This window comes from Notolepis coatsorum, assembly GCF_963971535.1.
Source record: "Notolepis coatsorum genome assembly, chromosome: 6".
Classification (NCBI taxonomy): Eukaryota; Metazoa; Chordata; class Actinopteri; order Aulopiformes; family Paralepididae; genus Notolepis; species Notolepis coatsorum.
In genome coordinates this window covers 171,357,472-171,373,443 of record NC_140170.1, presented here as the reverse complement: position 1 = coordinate 171,373,443, position 15,972 = coordinate 171,357,472, and the positions used below count along the sequence as shown (strand labels likewise).

Here is a 15,972-nt window from a genome sequence, read left to right as displayed (position 1 = left end):
AAGAATGACGCAGATAGGGCTCCACCATTGGGGATTTATAGGGCTACTTAGCCAACAGTAGCTAGTGAATGTTAGCTAACTGTGCTAACGTTAGTTGCTTGCCGTTACGCTAGACACTAAGGCAGCTGGTGGTGGGGCTGCCTATTTGTTTACATTTCTATCACGGATTGAGCCTTTAAAATCAGAACACGACACATGCAGTAGATATCTTTCAACGTTTATTTCTGTAGAAAAAAATAATAATAATTGCCACACATGAATATAGTAATATCACAAATTATACAAAGTGAGATTTACCTCTCGTACAAAATATGAAAGTGATTTGTAACTGATTGTTTAATATAATACAAACTGTTACTTGCAACAAAAAACGATGAGTGCATCTGAATGTCGAAGAAAAAAAATTGTAAGCGCACTTTATAGTAAGAGATATCAAAACGACCTGTAGCACAATGTACTTCACTGTCACATTAACCACACTACAAATGGTTAACGCTTTCACTGCCACACTATAGAAGGTTAACCATTAACCATAGTGTGGTAGTGAAAGGTTAACCTTCTGTAGTGTGGTAGTGAAAGTGTTAACCTTTTGTAGTGAAAGGGGACAAACTTCATATTGTCATCGTTTCTATGTCTATGTCTTCATTTATTTGTCCTTCATATAAAGCTTCCTTTTATTTATGCACACAAACCACAATAAAGATGACTTACAGTGATGGGGAGTAGCTTCACTACATGTTAGCAGTAGCTTGCTAGTAGTTCAACTGGCATAGTGATTTTAATAGTTTAATATAGCTTTTTTGAGCCTCTCTCTTGTTGTACAAGATATTTTGCTCTGACAACTATGATATGCAACTATGATATGCTATGGTAACGTTGGGAAATAGTCTAAAAAGATGCCAGTTAAAGATAAACAAGTTTTATGTTAACATTTGCATAAAAAGAGCCCAGACCTGTTTATTGTGTAAGTGAGAAGTAGCTACTATGCATTTAGTTTTCACTTTCAATTGAGTGGTATTTCTTTGCCAGGGCCTGCCAATACAAGTCTCAGTCGCTTACTGAGTGACTGACTGACTGACTGACTGACTGACTGACTGACTGACTGACTGACTGACTGACTGACTGACTGACTGACTGACTGACTGACTGACTGACTGCCCATTGTTGAAACATCCATGCCTGGGTGTTGTAGCTACTGACCAGACCAGAGCATCTGAGTGTTGTAGCTACTGACCAGACAAGAGCATCGGAGTGTTGCAACTACTGACCAGACCAGAGAGTATACCACATAAACAAAATGCCATGTAACGCAAGTCACATTAACTTATCACAGCAGTGTAGTGCATTTCTGACAGTAGCTAACGCTACATTCACTCTACACATCGTCAGTCGCTTGCATTGGATATCAATTCATCATAGATTTCATTGCTTTGTTTTTGTTTTAATCTTTGCTTAATTAAGGTGTATTTACTCGCCCTTATTGAAGCAAAGATACGGCTTAAGGGTTACATTAGCTTTAGCTTTGCCTAGTAGCACTGGTCGCCCCTAGCTTTAGCTTAACTTAATGTTAGTGATGGTGATAGATGCTAGCTGCTAACGTTAGCACCAGCAGGCTGCAACTTTCTGTATCAATTCATTGGCATTTTTATAGTTTGGCTTACTTCTGCATCGAGCAGCAAAGCACACTGTGCTTGAGGGTAGCTTTGCTGTAACTCAACTTCCTGAAGTAATTGGTGTAGCTTGTAAAACTATGCTTTCAGAGTAGCCTCCCCAACACTGAAGTGACATGACGTTTGCATACATTTTACACAATTTTTTTTTTAAATACAAACAATCTCCCCTTGGCACTTTATAATAAAAAAACAATATAATAAAAATAATTGAACGATTCAATAAAAAGGTAATAATAACGTGTTTCCAGTGCCATCGTATAATCATTCATGTCCAGTTACCAAAATGGCTGCCAAGGCAACAGATAAAGTGTTAATCCCTCTTGAATTATAAAGCTTTAAAAAAGTATAACTTTTTATCCTTATCCATCCAGGAAGGAGAGAATGCAGTATCACCAAAAAACAAAAAAAACAACAACAATTGACCGATCCCAAGCGCCGCCGACCTCAGCAACAGGTCGCTTGTGCGGCGCATGAGATTGGTGACACAGCACTTTGCTCATAGGCGTCCACGGCAATGCCTGATCCAGCCACCACACACAGTTACTGAAGTGAAGATCGAAAAGGGAAAATACAAAACGACATCATACAAAACAATATACAACTTATTATTAATTGGTTCATAAAACCTACTGGAGCCAAAAACACTGGCTTACGTTTTCTGCAACACCTCCCCCACGGAGAGAGAAGTTAAGTGTCTTTTACATGACGGGAAAGAGGGAAGAATGGCATGTCATCCAATCCTACGACGGGAGAGAAGCCACACTGGTATTTCTGGTTTTCCACCCTTGGCATTTCCACATGGCAATGTCTCTTTACCCACTCGGGCGCCTTGGCACGGTCACAGGGCCGAGCCGACCTCCTCGTTCTTCCAGCCAGTGGAGTTCTTCCCGAACTTATAGACCAGCCGCCTCCCATCCACTCGCTCCAGGATCTCCCTCTTATAGTAGTATCTGTAGAGAGAGAGAGAGAGAGGAGAGAGAGAGAGAGAGAGAGAGAGAGAGAGAGAGAGAGAGAGAGAGATGGCTTGAGTTTCATACACAAATCATCTGCACAGGTGCATTATATCCATGCAGCAAATACTAATACTAATACCTCAACTATTACTAGGACGTCTGTACAAGTTTGAAAATACAAAATGACTGAAAATCTAAAAAAGTATAAAAGTTTAAAAGTATCCAACTGAGTTCTCTTGGAAACAGCTCACTTTCGTTTATATTCACATTTCCACCCAGATAGAGTTTTATTTAGTTGTTCTATAGTCTACAAGAACTACCTGAATACATTCGCTACCTAAAGTTTATTCCTACTGTTTTCTTTGCTCATGCAATGTTTACATCCCATCCGTGTTAAGTTTCCCTTTGGGTTTTAGTGAAGTCTGTTTTATTGTCCGGCAGTTAGCGCGTCAGGTTTTGAGGAAGATCATCAAGATCAGTGTTGTTTACACACTTCCAGTGCACTCTTTCATGTTCTACGCCACCCCCGTGCTCGTGGCGCACTCACGCCCCCTCGTCCTCGTGCCGGAAGAACACGCGATACACAATCTCCAGGGCCTCTCTTTTCTCCTACTGTGCTCTATAGCGCCAATTTCATCAACTAGTGGTCAGAAACTCAACTCGATAGCTTTAAAGCAACACGCCAACATTTTGGGAAAATCAGCTTACCGTCTTCTCCAGAGAGAGACAAGAAGATAGATACCAGTTTCCTCTCTGTGCGTTCAGTCGAAAGCTATCTGGCTGCACGTTAGCCTAGCTTAGCACAATGAATGGAAGCGGACAGTGCCGGGTAGCCTTTGGGAGAGGTGTTAGTTGGACAATGCCTAGGCTAACCGGCACTGCCCGCTTCCATTCATTGTGCTAAGCTAGGCTAACGTGCAGCCAGATAGCTTTCGACTGAACGCACAGAGAGGAAACTTGTATCTATCTTCTTGTCTCTCTCTCTGGAGAAGACAGTAAGCTAATTTCCCCAAATGTTGGCGTGTTCCTTTAACTTTTAGTCACCACATTGAATTAGCTCTCTATGTGTGTCGCCAGAACAGTCTGCCTATTGGCTTCTCTGCGTTTGGGCAGGATTCTCTCTCTCACCTCATGGCTCGGCTGAGCTTCTCGTAGGTCATGCTGCTGTTCTTCTTCTTCTGGCCCCACATCTGGGCCACGGCTTCTGACTTGAGGAACTTGAAGACGCCCTCCCGCCGGTCCTCCCACTTCATCAAGCCCTGGTTCTTCTCGGGGTGGACCAGGATGTCCCGGATGAACTCCCACAGGTGGGTGCCACGGGGCGCTGTGGTGGGGGGGGGGGGGGGGGGCAGCATTAGCAAAAGGTGTGTCTCTCTGTGTGTGTGTGTGTATTTGTGTGCAACAGATAATGGAACTGAAAAAAATAGTAAAATGCAAAATGGATGCAAAGCATGTAACTGATGAAAGCTGCAGCAGTGTACAAACACAGATGCCCATTGAGAAGGACTTGCTGTCCGATGCGGCTGCCGATAATACAGTGTACTGCTGCCGCGGTGAAAACCCCAACTGATAAAGAGTCATTACTGTGTTTGTTCTTCTTGGTAAAAACCCCAACTGATAAAGAGTCATTACTGTGTTTGTTCTTCTTGGTAAAAACCCCAACTGATAAAGAGTCCTTACTGTGTTTGTTCTTCTTGGTAAAACCCCAACTGATAAAGAGTCCTTACTGTGTTTGTTCTTCTTGGTAAAAAACCCCAACTGATAAAGAGTCTTTATACCGTGTTTGTTCTTCTTGGTAAAACCCCAACTGATAAAGAGTCTTTATACCGTGTTTGTTCTTCTTGGTAAAACCCCAACTGATAAAGAGTCCTTACCGTGTTTGCTCTTCTTGGGGCTCTGGAAGCTGTGGTCGCAGCCCAGTTTGGGCGGTCTGCCCCGCGGCCTCTTCTTGGGTTCGCCCTTCTCTGTCTTGATGTTCTCTTCTGGGAACAACAACAACAGACCGCAGATCAGTTTTAACCCTCGAGTCAACCTTCAAAAAACCCACTACCTGTCTCCCTAGTGACCGAAACTGCGATCTCAGTAAAACATATCTTTTTCATGTATTGTTCCTATTTTCATTATTAACTTCAGTCCTCACCATACATATCGAATATTTATTCATTTTCAGGATTTTAACAATTTTTTTTATTAGGGTTAGGGTTAAGGTTAGGGGGTTAGGGTTAGGGTTACCCTAGGGTTACCCTAACCCTAACTCTAACCCCCTAACCCTAACCTGTCCAGTTCTGCGACTAGGGTGAAAGGTGTGACACTTGTTGTTCACGCGCTTAATAGTGATTGTTTTTAAAAAACAAACATGGATTATTGTAATGTGAGTCCAAGATGTGATACTGAGCTACTTTTTTGGCATATACATAAAATCTAGCCAACGCTATCCACAAACACACGTGAAGAAAACCCTAACCCTAACCCATTTGACCAGAACTGCGACAAGGGTGACTCGAGGGTTAAGTGACATGAGTAAAGACTGGGCCTGATGCACGACTGAAACTCAGTCACCATCCTGGTCGTGGAATCAGTTAGCTAAACTGATTTCTTAGTCCTACCCTATCAGTACCCCTATCAGCACCCCTATCAGCATCCCTATCAGCACCCCTATCAGTTCCCCTATCAGTACCCCTATCAGCACCCCTATCAGTACCCCTATCAGTACCCCTATCAGTACCCCTATCAGTTCCCCTATCAGTTCCCCTATCAGTACCCCTATCAGCACCCCTATCAGTTCCCCTATCAGCACCCCTATCAGTACCCCTATCAGCACCCCTATCAGTACCCCTATCAGCACCCCTATCAGTTCCCCTATCAGCACCCCTATCAGTACCCCTATCAGCACCCCTATCAGTTCCCCTATCAGTACCCCTATCAGCACCCCTATCAGTACCCCTATCAGTACCCCTATCAGTTCCCCTATCAGCACCCCTATCAGTTCCCCTATCAGCACCCCTATCAGCCTAGAAATCTTAATCACTGCTGCAAGCCATTTTTCTTAAAAGGTAGACTCTCTAATGCCGTCAAACAATGACGTCTTGTCAAAGGCGTCCCACTTGGAAATTCACAGTATAATAATTACTACATAACTACTTAATATAAAGTATATACCATAAAATATAATATTATTATAACTTATTATATTGGTTATATTGGTTTCTCCAGACCTCTCTTGAGCCTGGGGTGTGGCCAGCAATATCCACTCACTTGCTATCAGAGGGTAGCAGAACTCTGGGTCGGAATCGCTGCTCCTGGACTCAGGGGAGCTGGGGTTCTGGAAGCCGAACGGGCCACCTGGAACAAAACACATTAACATTAACATTTAAATATAAATACCACACTACAGAAGGTTAACATTTCACTACCACACTACAGAAGGTTAACCCTTTCACTACCACACTACAAATGGTTAATGCTTTCACTACCACACACTACATAAGGTTAACCCTTTCACTACGGTTAACCACCTGTAGTGTGGTAGTGAACGGGTTAACCTCCCTATATTGTGGCAGTGAAAGGGTTCATTCGTCCTGTATCCTAACATAAGGCATAGAAGCTGAGAGAGAGGAAAGAAAGGATAGTTCCCCAAAGCCCTTCAACCAAACCCAGCTTCAGTTTGGTGTTACATGATTGAACACATTAAAATGGCTCCGATCACTGACCCCAGATCAGATCAGATCAGGGGTCCAACATGGAAGAGGGCGGGAGGATGGGACGGATGATGTATACGAGAGGAGAGAGAAGAATCATGGGAGGAGGAAGGAGGAGGAAGGAGGAGGAGGGAGGATCAGGAAGGAGGAGGAAGGAGGACTTGTATTGATGGACACTCACCAGTGGACTTGGAGCTGGATTCACTGTCTGACATGTAGCCGGAGTCTCTCAGAGGGGTCATGGATTCCATGGACAACTGTGTCAGGTCATAGTCCAGGTCCCTCCTGGCATCCATGGCTGTTGACGAGTATCAACATTTAACACAGGTACATCCACAATATACCACAATATGACACCATATGCCACAATATGCCATAATGTCCCCACAATATATCACAATAGTACATAACACACCATGAGAGGTGGAAAGAGTACTGAAATATATTACTCATGTAAAGGTGTTGTCACTGAAATCTATGACTCAACTAGAAGTACTGTTACTGAAATATATTACTTAACTAGAAGTTCTCTGTTACTGAAATATATTACTCAACTAGAAGTACTGTTACTGAAATATATTACTTAACTAGAAGTTCTCTGTTACTGAAATATATTACTCAACTAGAAGTACTGTTACTGAAATATATTACTCAACTAGAAGTTCTCTGTTACTGAAATATATGACTCAAATAGAAGTATTGTCACTGAAATATATTACTCAAGTGGTCCGTTACTACTATTAAAAACAACAACACTTAAGTCTAAAGTTAATTATATGTACAACTACAAGCTTTTTGAGAAATACGCCAAAAGTAGTTTGACCTAAATACAAAACTATACAACTACTCAATTACAGTAACTTAAGTAGATATAATGAAGTGACTTCCACAGGGCTATGATAACACTGCAGGGGATGTGTGTGCCCGTACCTTCGCCCACTTTGAGGGTGCTGAGGAACGGGAAGCTCAGGTTGTCCAGGAAGTGGTCCAGCAGCTGACAGGTCTCCATCAGGTCTGTCCCCGACAGGCTCTGGTGCTCTGTTACAAAGAAAAGTCAACGCGTCAAATAGAAGATAAGATAAGGGGAGCTACAGGTTTGGGCAGGGTAATAGTAGAAAGACATACATATAGGCAATGACATGTCATCTTAATATATACCTACTATGAATAAAAGTAAACAGTATACACAAAGGTGTGGTTGAGGGTCTGTATACCCCTATCGGACATAATGTACATTCAAATGTGGGCGTTTAAAACCGGAATAATAAACTCTTATTTATTTTGCATCTTTATCTCCAGCACCGCCACCAAACAAACATGATCCAGCAGTGTAGCCATGGCGATAGCACTGCTGAACAGACCGTGGGCCACATGACTTGTACTGTATGTGTGGATTGTTTGTTAATCCATCGTTCAAATCAATCAATCTCTTTACCATATTTGTTCTTCAGTTCCAGGAGGCTCTGGCTGAGGTGCGGCGCGAGCTGCGGTCCGAAGACTCCGACCATCTGATCCTGGGTCAGCTGGCAGAGGGTCAGTCCGTCCATGGTGCAGTCGGACAGGATCAGGGTGGTCGCGTCGAACTTGATGTTGTCAATGTGGTCGCTGATCCAATCCAAGACGTTCTCCTCGGTCCAGAACTGAGGGTTGACCTGTTTGTACCACTGGTCTAGTGGAGGAGAAGGAGCGTGACAGTTGGGCTTTAGATGTGTGTATTATGGGATTGGTGACGTGTGTGTGTGCGTGTGTGTGTGTGTGTGTGTGTGTGTGTGTGTGTGTGTGTGTGTGTGTGTGTGTGTGTGTGTGTGTGTGTGTGTGTGTGTGTGTGTGTGTGTGTGTGTGTGTGTGTGTGTGTGTGTGTGCCAACAGATGAGATGGAATGTGTGTGTGTATCTGTAAGTAATCAACTCTACTTTTGGCGCTTGTCTTGAAATCTGAGCCAAAGTAAACTAACCACAAGCTTCTCCAGACCATAGAGACATACCATTACCATTATGTGAAGTGTCACTACTCAGACAAACCCTCTGATATTACATTGTCTATGGTTTAAAGCTGCAATAGTTTTGGGAAATTTGAACCTCAGCAAAGTCAGTGGAGTGTGATGATGATGATATATATTTAGTACTGAACTACAGTAATTGAGTGACCCAATAAGAAAACTGGATCCCTGGAACACCCTATGAAACTCGAAATGATCCGTTTGGCTGTGGTGTCCTGCCCTCCCACCACCTTTACAATACAAAGAAGCATCTTTTATAAAGATTAATGTCAACATGGTTTCTAAAGGTACATTCTTGGCTTTGTGTTGAGACACAAAAACTTTTGTAACTAGTTATTCCAGAGGTCACTTTTCCTTTCTAAAACGACATTAACCCTTTACTATCACACACTACCGACGGTTACCATTTAGACCGACACCATTTTCTCTCGCCGTTCTCTCCGAGTCCCCTGGTCGCTAAGAGGCTAGAGACAAACAAAATCTCGGACTCGCTCCAACAATGTGGAGGCGGCGTTATTCGGCGGCTATGCCGGGTTAACCATTACCCGCCGGGTGAATGATTGAGCCGACGGTGTTTGAATGAGGTCACGGCGAGGCTCGCTGGAGCTAATGGCCTTTCCCCAGCCAGAGTTTCTGTGTGATGATAAAGGCCTTGTGTTTACAGTGGGATTAGACCGCAGATTTTTTTTTGTTGTTGCTGAAACTCGCAATGAAACTGAAACTGCTCACACGACGGTTAAACATTTGCTACCACGGGCTTGAAAGGCAGAGGCCTATTAATAAAACCCAGCAGGATTTAGACAGCAAAACAACAAGTCCAACTTTGACATACAGCGTTTATAGGTTTAATAAGGTCCTAGGATTTGTAATAAAAACCTCAAACGAATAAAGGCAAGAAAATGAAATGCAATCACACCTCAAGTCTCACATGACTACTGCTTTTTAACCCTTTCACACCTAACGATTTACATGACTATTGCTTTTTAACCCTTTCACACCTAATGATTTACATGACTACTGCTTTTTAACCCTTTTCACACATAATGTTGCACACGACTACTGCTTTTTAACAGTTTCAGGTGAAAGTTTATAGAATACTCAATCGTTTTCATGTGACATTAATTATCAACTAGAATAGGACTCTCACCGATCAGGCTAGAGATGTAGCTTCGGTTGGCCATCGGCAGGCTGTCGATACTGGGCAGCGTGGCCGTGTGCTGTGGTGGCGGAGAGTCCGGGCTGGAGGTCTGGTACATGGTCAGGTTGGCGTTGGTGAGCACGCTGCTCAGGCAGAGGGTCGTCATGATTCCCTGGGTGGAGAGAAGACCAAGAAGCTATTGTTTGATGACATTCATACTGTATACATACATACATACTTACTGTATATACATACATACTGTATGCAGGCAAAGGCTGGTTTTCAATGGGAAGAGACACTAATATTGCTACGGACACTACAGCAGTATGTCAATTGACCTTTTTTGGCAATATTGTCCTTTGGCAAAATTATATTTCATCCTCTGCAGTGACTAACTGGATAAAACCACATCGTTTTATATTTTCTATTTCATCATTGATGAGTTGTTGTTAATTCAACCTCTTCAAATCACGTCACCACCATCAGCACCGCCACCCTGCAGAGCCCACGGCTTAGATAAAGACAACAATGTACCTGATGTTGAGGCAACAAGCCAACGGCTAGCAAAGAGGATGTGTCACGATAATCCAAACCACGCGAATGTGTTGTATAAGATTCCACTGTTCCGACGTATTCTGACGGATCCCCTCCACACACACACACACACACACACACACACACACACACACACACACACACACACACACACACACACACACACACACACACACACACACACACACACACACACACACACACACACACACACACACACACACACAGATGAGTGATAGGGCTGTGGCATGTAGTTTGGTCATAAATTAGATTAGATTATTTTAGATTTGATTAATGTATTGTCATCATACAACTAACACATGTATAGTACAATGAAATAGGGCGGTGGCATGTTGTTTGGTCATAAATTAGATTAGATTATTTTAGATTTGATTAATGTATTGTCATCATTTGGTCATAAATTAGATTAGATTATTTTAGATTTGATTAATGTATTGTCATCATACAACTAACACATGTATAGTACAACGAAAGGAGGGTTGGCATCTAACCAGAGTGCAAATATAACAGCAAAGTGCATTAACAATATACAATGTACAAGTCATTAACTGGAATATATATAAATTAATACTAATGAGTAATAATCCTAATCAACATTCAAGATTCAAGATATGTATTTGTCATAGGCACAGTTAAACAGACAGTTACACCGTACAATGAAAATCTTACTTTGCTAGTCCGCCCTTCACACAGAATCACATACAATGTTAAGAAAAACATTAATGCTAAAATCAAGAATCTTAAAAAAGATAAATAAAGTAGACACACACACACACATTCACACACGCGCACACACACACACACACACACACACACACACACACACACACACACACACGCACACACACACACACACACACACACACTAGGGCTGTCAATCATCCTCTATAATGCCATTGAAATTGCTATGCTTTATTATTAGATTTTTAAATTAGAATTACATTAAAATCTTTAATGCTCAAATTGAGCATATTACTATGTACCTACAGTAAATGCTTATGCCAATGCCTACACTATCAGTTCCTATTAGTGCACTGCAACCTTGCCCAGGCCCGACGGAGCCCGGCCCGGCCCGGCGGGTTCGGGCTGGGTAGGGCTTTTTTTTAAATAAATAATTCTGGCTCGGCTGGGCCCTGGCACCGCCGTTTTTTTTTTTTTTCTTTTTTTTTTTTCTTTTTTCATATAACTAGGGTTATATGATAACCTTCGTTTTAAGATTCGTTTTCTCTTTCGCGCCAGAGAAACATTTGGATGTAATTACCGCAGCGCGCAGGGAGAACTCGGGGGACAAGTTCAACTCGATTGGTTGTGTTGGAATATAGCCAGTTGGCGAACGTTTTTAATTTGTTCTTGGGATGTATACCCGGTTGGCGAAGTTTTGTTAACGGTGTTCAACGCATTGCTGAAGTGTGGTGAGTGATGTTTATTATTTGCTGCCTTGCTGGGTCGCCTCGCTACCTGTTTTGTTGTGCTTTTTAAATGCTTCTTAGTTTTGTTTATTTATTACGTTCATATAAAACAGTGTTTCGAATATTTAAAACAAATACAAAAAAAATTATATTTTAATAATAATAATAATAATTTTTTTCTGGTTTTCACACAGGCTAGGGCTTAAAATATTATTTACAGTCGGGCTTATTTTCGGGCAGGGCCTGAAGTTCACGGGCTCGGGCAGGGCTCGGGCTTTATTTCAAGGCCCTTGCAGACCACTAGTTCCTATGTACGGCCTGTCCACTAGAGGGCAGTGTTCCAGCCACTCACAGCTTTTGTTTCATTGTAACATTACCAATAAAAATAAACATATTAGAATCCCCGAAATATGTTCCACACACATAAACAGAAATTCTCTCTCTCTTCATGACAAGAGAGAGCAAGAGCGAGAGAGAGAGCGAGAGAGAGTGAGAGAGAGAGAGAGAGAGAGAGAGAGAGACACGCCTCAATAGGGGTACAGTGGAGAAAGGAGTGAGGGAGATGGATGAGGGGAGGACGAGTGGCCGCTGAAGGAGAGAGGTGGGTGGTGGTGTTACTAAAAATAGCACGTGCCACGGTGAGGTCGCGCTCTGTGGCTCTGCCAGGAGGACAGTGACTAACTACTAACAGACATTGCAACAGGGGCCTATTCAGGATGTTTATGTTGTCAAGTCAGAAAAGGTGTGTAGTAGTGTTGTAGAAAATATCATGTGTTTAACTTTCATCCTATTACAATTCTTTGTTCAACTTACTGAGCCTAAATTCAATTTTAATTTTTACATCTTACTTTTTCAGCCCTACCCTACCAAAGTGGGCCGATCGGAGTGGACTAAATGGGCCAGTCAAACCCCCACATAAAAAAATTTAATTACAATTTTTATTTTTTTTACCAGCCCACTTTACTTCCGGCCCATCGGGATTCGTCCCGCACGTCCGGGCCTGGGCAGAGATGGGGGGCTATGTAAATGTAATGTCAGCCACGCCTTCAATTACTAGGTAATGGCTGGAATGCACTTTCTCATCTGTACCAGGGATCGAACCAGCAGCCTTTTCGGTTACTGGTCAGCCATCTTGCCTTGTGGGTCCACTTATTTAAATTATTGGTAACACTTTATAATAACACTCAGTTATAAGACCTTTATAAGGTATTTGTAGATAGTGAACTAATCATGAACAAACCATTTATATACATTCGTAAATTATTATTAAATCATTTATAACTATATTTGTATAACATTTACAATTTTTTTTACTACATTATTTATAACTCATTATCAACATTGTTTGTACTTGATTTGTTCATCATTAAATAATGTTGTTTAATGTGTAGTAACACATTTGTAGATGCTTTGAAAAATGGATATGAAAAAACTACTATACTGTACCTCCATTTATTTGTTCATGTTCAACAAATGATTTGTTAAGACTAGGGATGCTCAATATTGGCTTTTTTACCGATACCGATATACCGATATTGTCCAACTCTTAATTTCCGATACCGATATCAACCGATACCGATATATGCAGGGTTCCCCCCCTGCAATATGTAATTAACATTACATATCTCTTGTTGTGGAATTAACACAACATTATGCATACTTTTGACAATAAATAAAATCAGAATTTGTTCTTACTTGCTTGCCTGGGTAAATAAAGGTTATAGAAATGTAAAAAAAAATAAAATAATTTTTAAACCGATACCGATATTTTCCGATATCACATTTTAATGCCAATATCGGCCGATAATATCGGTAGGCCGATAATATCGGACATCCCTAGTTAAGACATTCATAAAACATCTATAAATCATTTGCATATGCTATTGTGTGCCCTAATCTAAAGTGAAGCCTATTCATCATTAACAAATGTCTAAGGGCCCGCGTCCACCTAGCGCATATTTCTCCGTGAAACATGCTGGGAGTGCGCCGGCAGAGCTGGCTTGACGCGCATCTTGTAGATGACAGAAAGAAATCTACAGCCATGCCGCGGTTTTGCACATATTATATTTGAATAACTTTATTGTATATTAATTATATATATAGTTATTGCCTGACACCACAGTTCGCCCTTTGCTTTTTATTAGCTTTTTAGTAGTGTATTTGTGTAGTTATTATTATTAGTTTTGTCGCGGATCTCAATGGTCTGTGTGGAGACAGCCAGACAGGCAGGCAGCTCCGGTGTCAGGTTACAAGCAGAGTGGTAGATGACTGGCTGTGATTGGTTGTTTGAATATGCGCTCGGCGCACCGCTCTAGAAAAGTTCAGCCAGTTTCAACTCTCTGGCTTGTGCGGCCGCATAAAGGCGCTGAAAAAAGAAGCCGACGGCAGCGCACTTCCTAGAGGCGGCCGCATGGGGCCGCATGCGCTCCCTCCCCATTGTAATACATTGAAAACAGACGCGTGCGATCCTAAATATGCGCTAGGTGGACGCGGGCCCTAATACAGTTAATTAATTGTTGACTTTTTCATCACCTGTTACAAATGTTGTAGACAGCTTTCGGATACACCCTTCTTTGTGACATCAAACAGTGACAGAATTAGGACTATAGATAAATGCAATTTTATTAACATATAAAATACATGTGCACACATAACATATAGTGTAACTTGGGGGGCACTAGGACCCAGTAGTACCCTGGCCAGGTATTGCCAGAGCATGTAGAGGAAGCACGATTTACATTAGCAGAGCCAAGTTATTCGTGCTTTTAAGGTATGAGCAGGGTAAACACCTTTTTTGTTGGAAAATCTATTTAAATCTAATCATTTCCGACCTACAACTCTTATATTTTGTGTAGACGTACTTGATGTGGTGGATGCTAACGTTACATTCAAATTATGTGTTTGTTCCTAATGTGTGCTCAGTATATTGCGGTATGTGATGATGACATGAGGGTAATCATTATTTGTATTTTTAGGCTGTAGGCACCGCAATATAAATATACTGAGCAAACATTAGGAACAAACACATAATTCAAATGTAAAGTTAGCGCCCACCACATCAAGTATGTCTACACAACATATAAGAGTTGTAGGTCGGAAATGATGGAATATATTTACCAACTAAAAAGGTGTTTAGCCTGCTCATACCTTAAAAGCGTGGGGCAGCACAAATAAATGGAGGTACAGTATAGTTGTTTTTTCATATACATTTTTCAAAGCATCTACAAATGTGTTACTACACATTAAACAACATTATTTAATGAGACAAAAAATAGAGACAAAACTCTACCTGAACCAATGTACAGTTTCTTCGTCAAATGTATATACTCTCTTTTTTAGACTCTTTTTGTATCACAAACAGTACTGTATTTGTAAATCTGGTATGTCATAAATGTATAGATGTAGCAGTACTGTCTATCATCTGTATGTCATGTATGTCATATATGTTTTGATGAATTGAAAATGGGGGACCCTGATGTAAACAAGACGAAAGTCTTTCTCTGGTCTGCATCCCCTTAACAATTGTGTGTATTGAGCTGTACTGTATTGTACCCATTCTGCAATCTGTTAATAAAATGTTCAATCAATCAATCAATCAACCAGGTGGGTCTGTAGTAGAGACCAGAGGCTAAACTCTACCTGAACCAGGTGGGTCTGTAGAGACCAGAGTCTCAGAGCTGCTGTATCACATCTATACGGTTTCGACTTAGAAAGCATTGTATTCATTCATGAGGGAAATATGATCAGGAACTGTTCACACACGTGCACACAGGCAGGAACGTGCCCCGCAGGTCAAAAACGAATATATTTCCCCATACTAAAGTATATATTTAGAGTTAAAGGATGGGTTCACTTTTTCTTTCTTTTTAACCCAGGCCCTATTTAAGCTTTGTCTGGCATGATGCTGACTAGTACAGGCGATAACTATTATCTGGTTATTATTACTATTGTTGCTGCATATCCTCTCACCAGGCTCCAATCCAATCCAATGAGTCAAGTGTTTTAGCCTTCAAACACCATGACACGTGTCCTTTTACAAAACAGGAAGCTCACAGTATAATCAGATGTGTCTCCATATGTTCTACTGAGGAAATGGTTGCAAACCATAGGTAAAATCATATCATATCAAGTTATAACATGTTTTATGGTGCTGAGTTACATGTGGAGCTTGATACACACGCACAGAAACACTGTTGCTGCTGCTGTATACTGTATTGCACATTGCATCTTTTTTACCCATTGCTAATTATTGCACATTGCTCATTGCATATTACATTACATACATTTTTCTTGTTGGAACTGTACACACATATAGCCATTTTGTTATTTATATTTTATATAGTGTAATATCTGCATCCTGTTATCTGCACACTTTGTTAGAATTGTATATAGTCATCTTGCTGTTATTTTATCTTATTTTATTCTATGCTATTTTTTATTTAATTTAATTTATATTATATTGGATGCTGCTACGGTCGAGGAACCACAACAAAGTGAATTTCACTCTTTTTTGACACGACAATAAA

At 41.2% G+C, this 15,972-nt stretch overlaps 1 protein-coding gene across 1 annotated transcript; it reads right to left on the bottom strand.

The window, feature by feature from the left end:
* Positions 1-207: 207 nt before the first annotated feature.
* Positions 208-10,132, bottom strand: elf3 (E74-like factor 3 (ets domain transcription factor, epithelial-specific)). The gene is made up of 9 exons (XM_084316766.1): positions 9,996-10,132; positions 9,471-9,633; positions 7,760-7,993; positions 7,255-7,362; positions 6,506-6,622; positions 5,882-5,968; positions 4,501-4,608; positions 3,755-3,950; positions 208-2,623 (listed from the first exon to the last, which is right to left on the bottom strand). The coding sequence occupies exons 2-9, from the start codon at positions 9,625-9,627 to the stop codon at positions 2,512-2,514; spliced, it is 1,119 nt and encodes a 372-aa protein (XP_084172892.1). The 5' UTR covers positions 9,628-9,633; positions 9,996-10,132; the 3' UTR covers positions 208-2,511.
* Positions 10,133-15,972: the final 5,840 nt, after the last annotated feature.

Excerpts from the sequence above, each read along its gene's own strand:
- elf3 (XM_084316766.1), bottom strand. The coding sequence starts at position 9,627 with ATGACGACCCTCTGCCTGAGCAGCGTGCTCACCAACGCCAACCTGACC. Across the intron at positions 6,623-7,254 it reads CACCCTCAAAGTGGGCGAAG|CCATGGATGCCAGGAGGGAC; the intron begins GTACGGGCACAC and ends ACTCGTCAACAG. Across the intron at positions 4,609-5,881 it reads CTGCTACCCTCTGATAGCAA|AAGAGAACATCAAGACAGAG; the intron begins GTGAGTGGATAT and ends TGTTGTTCCCAG.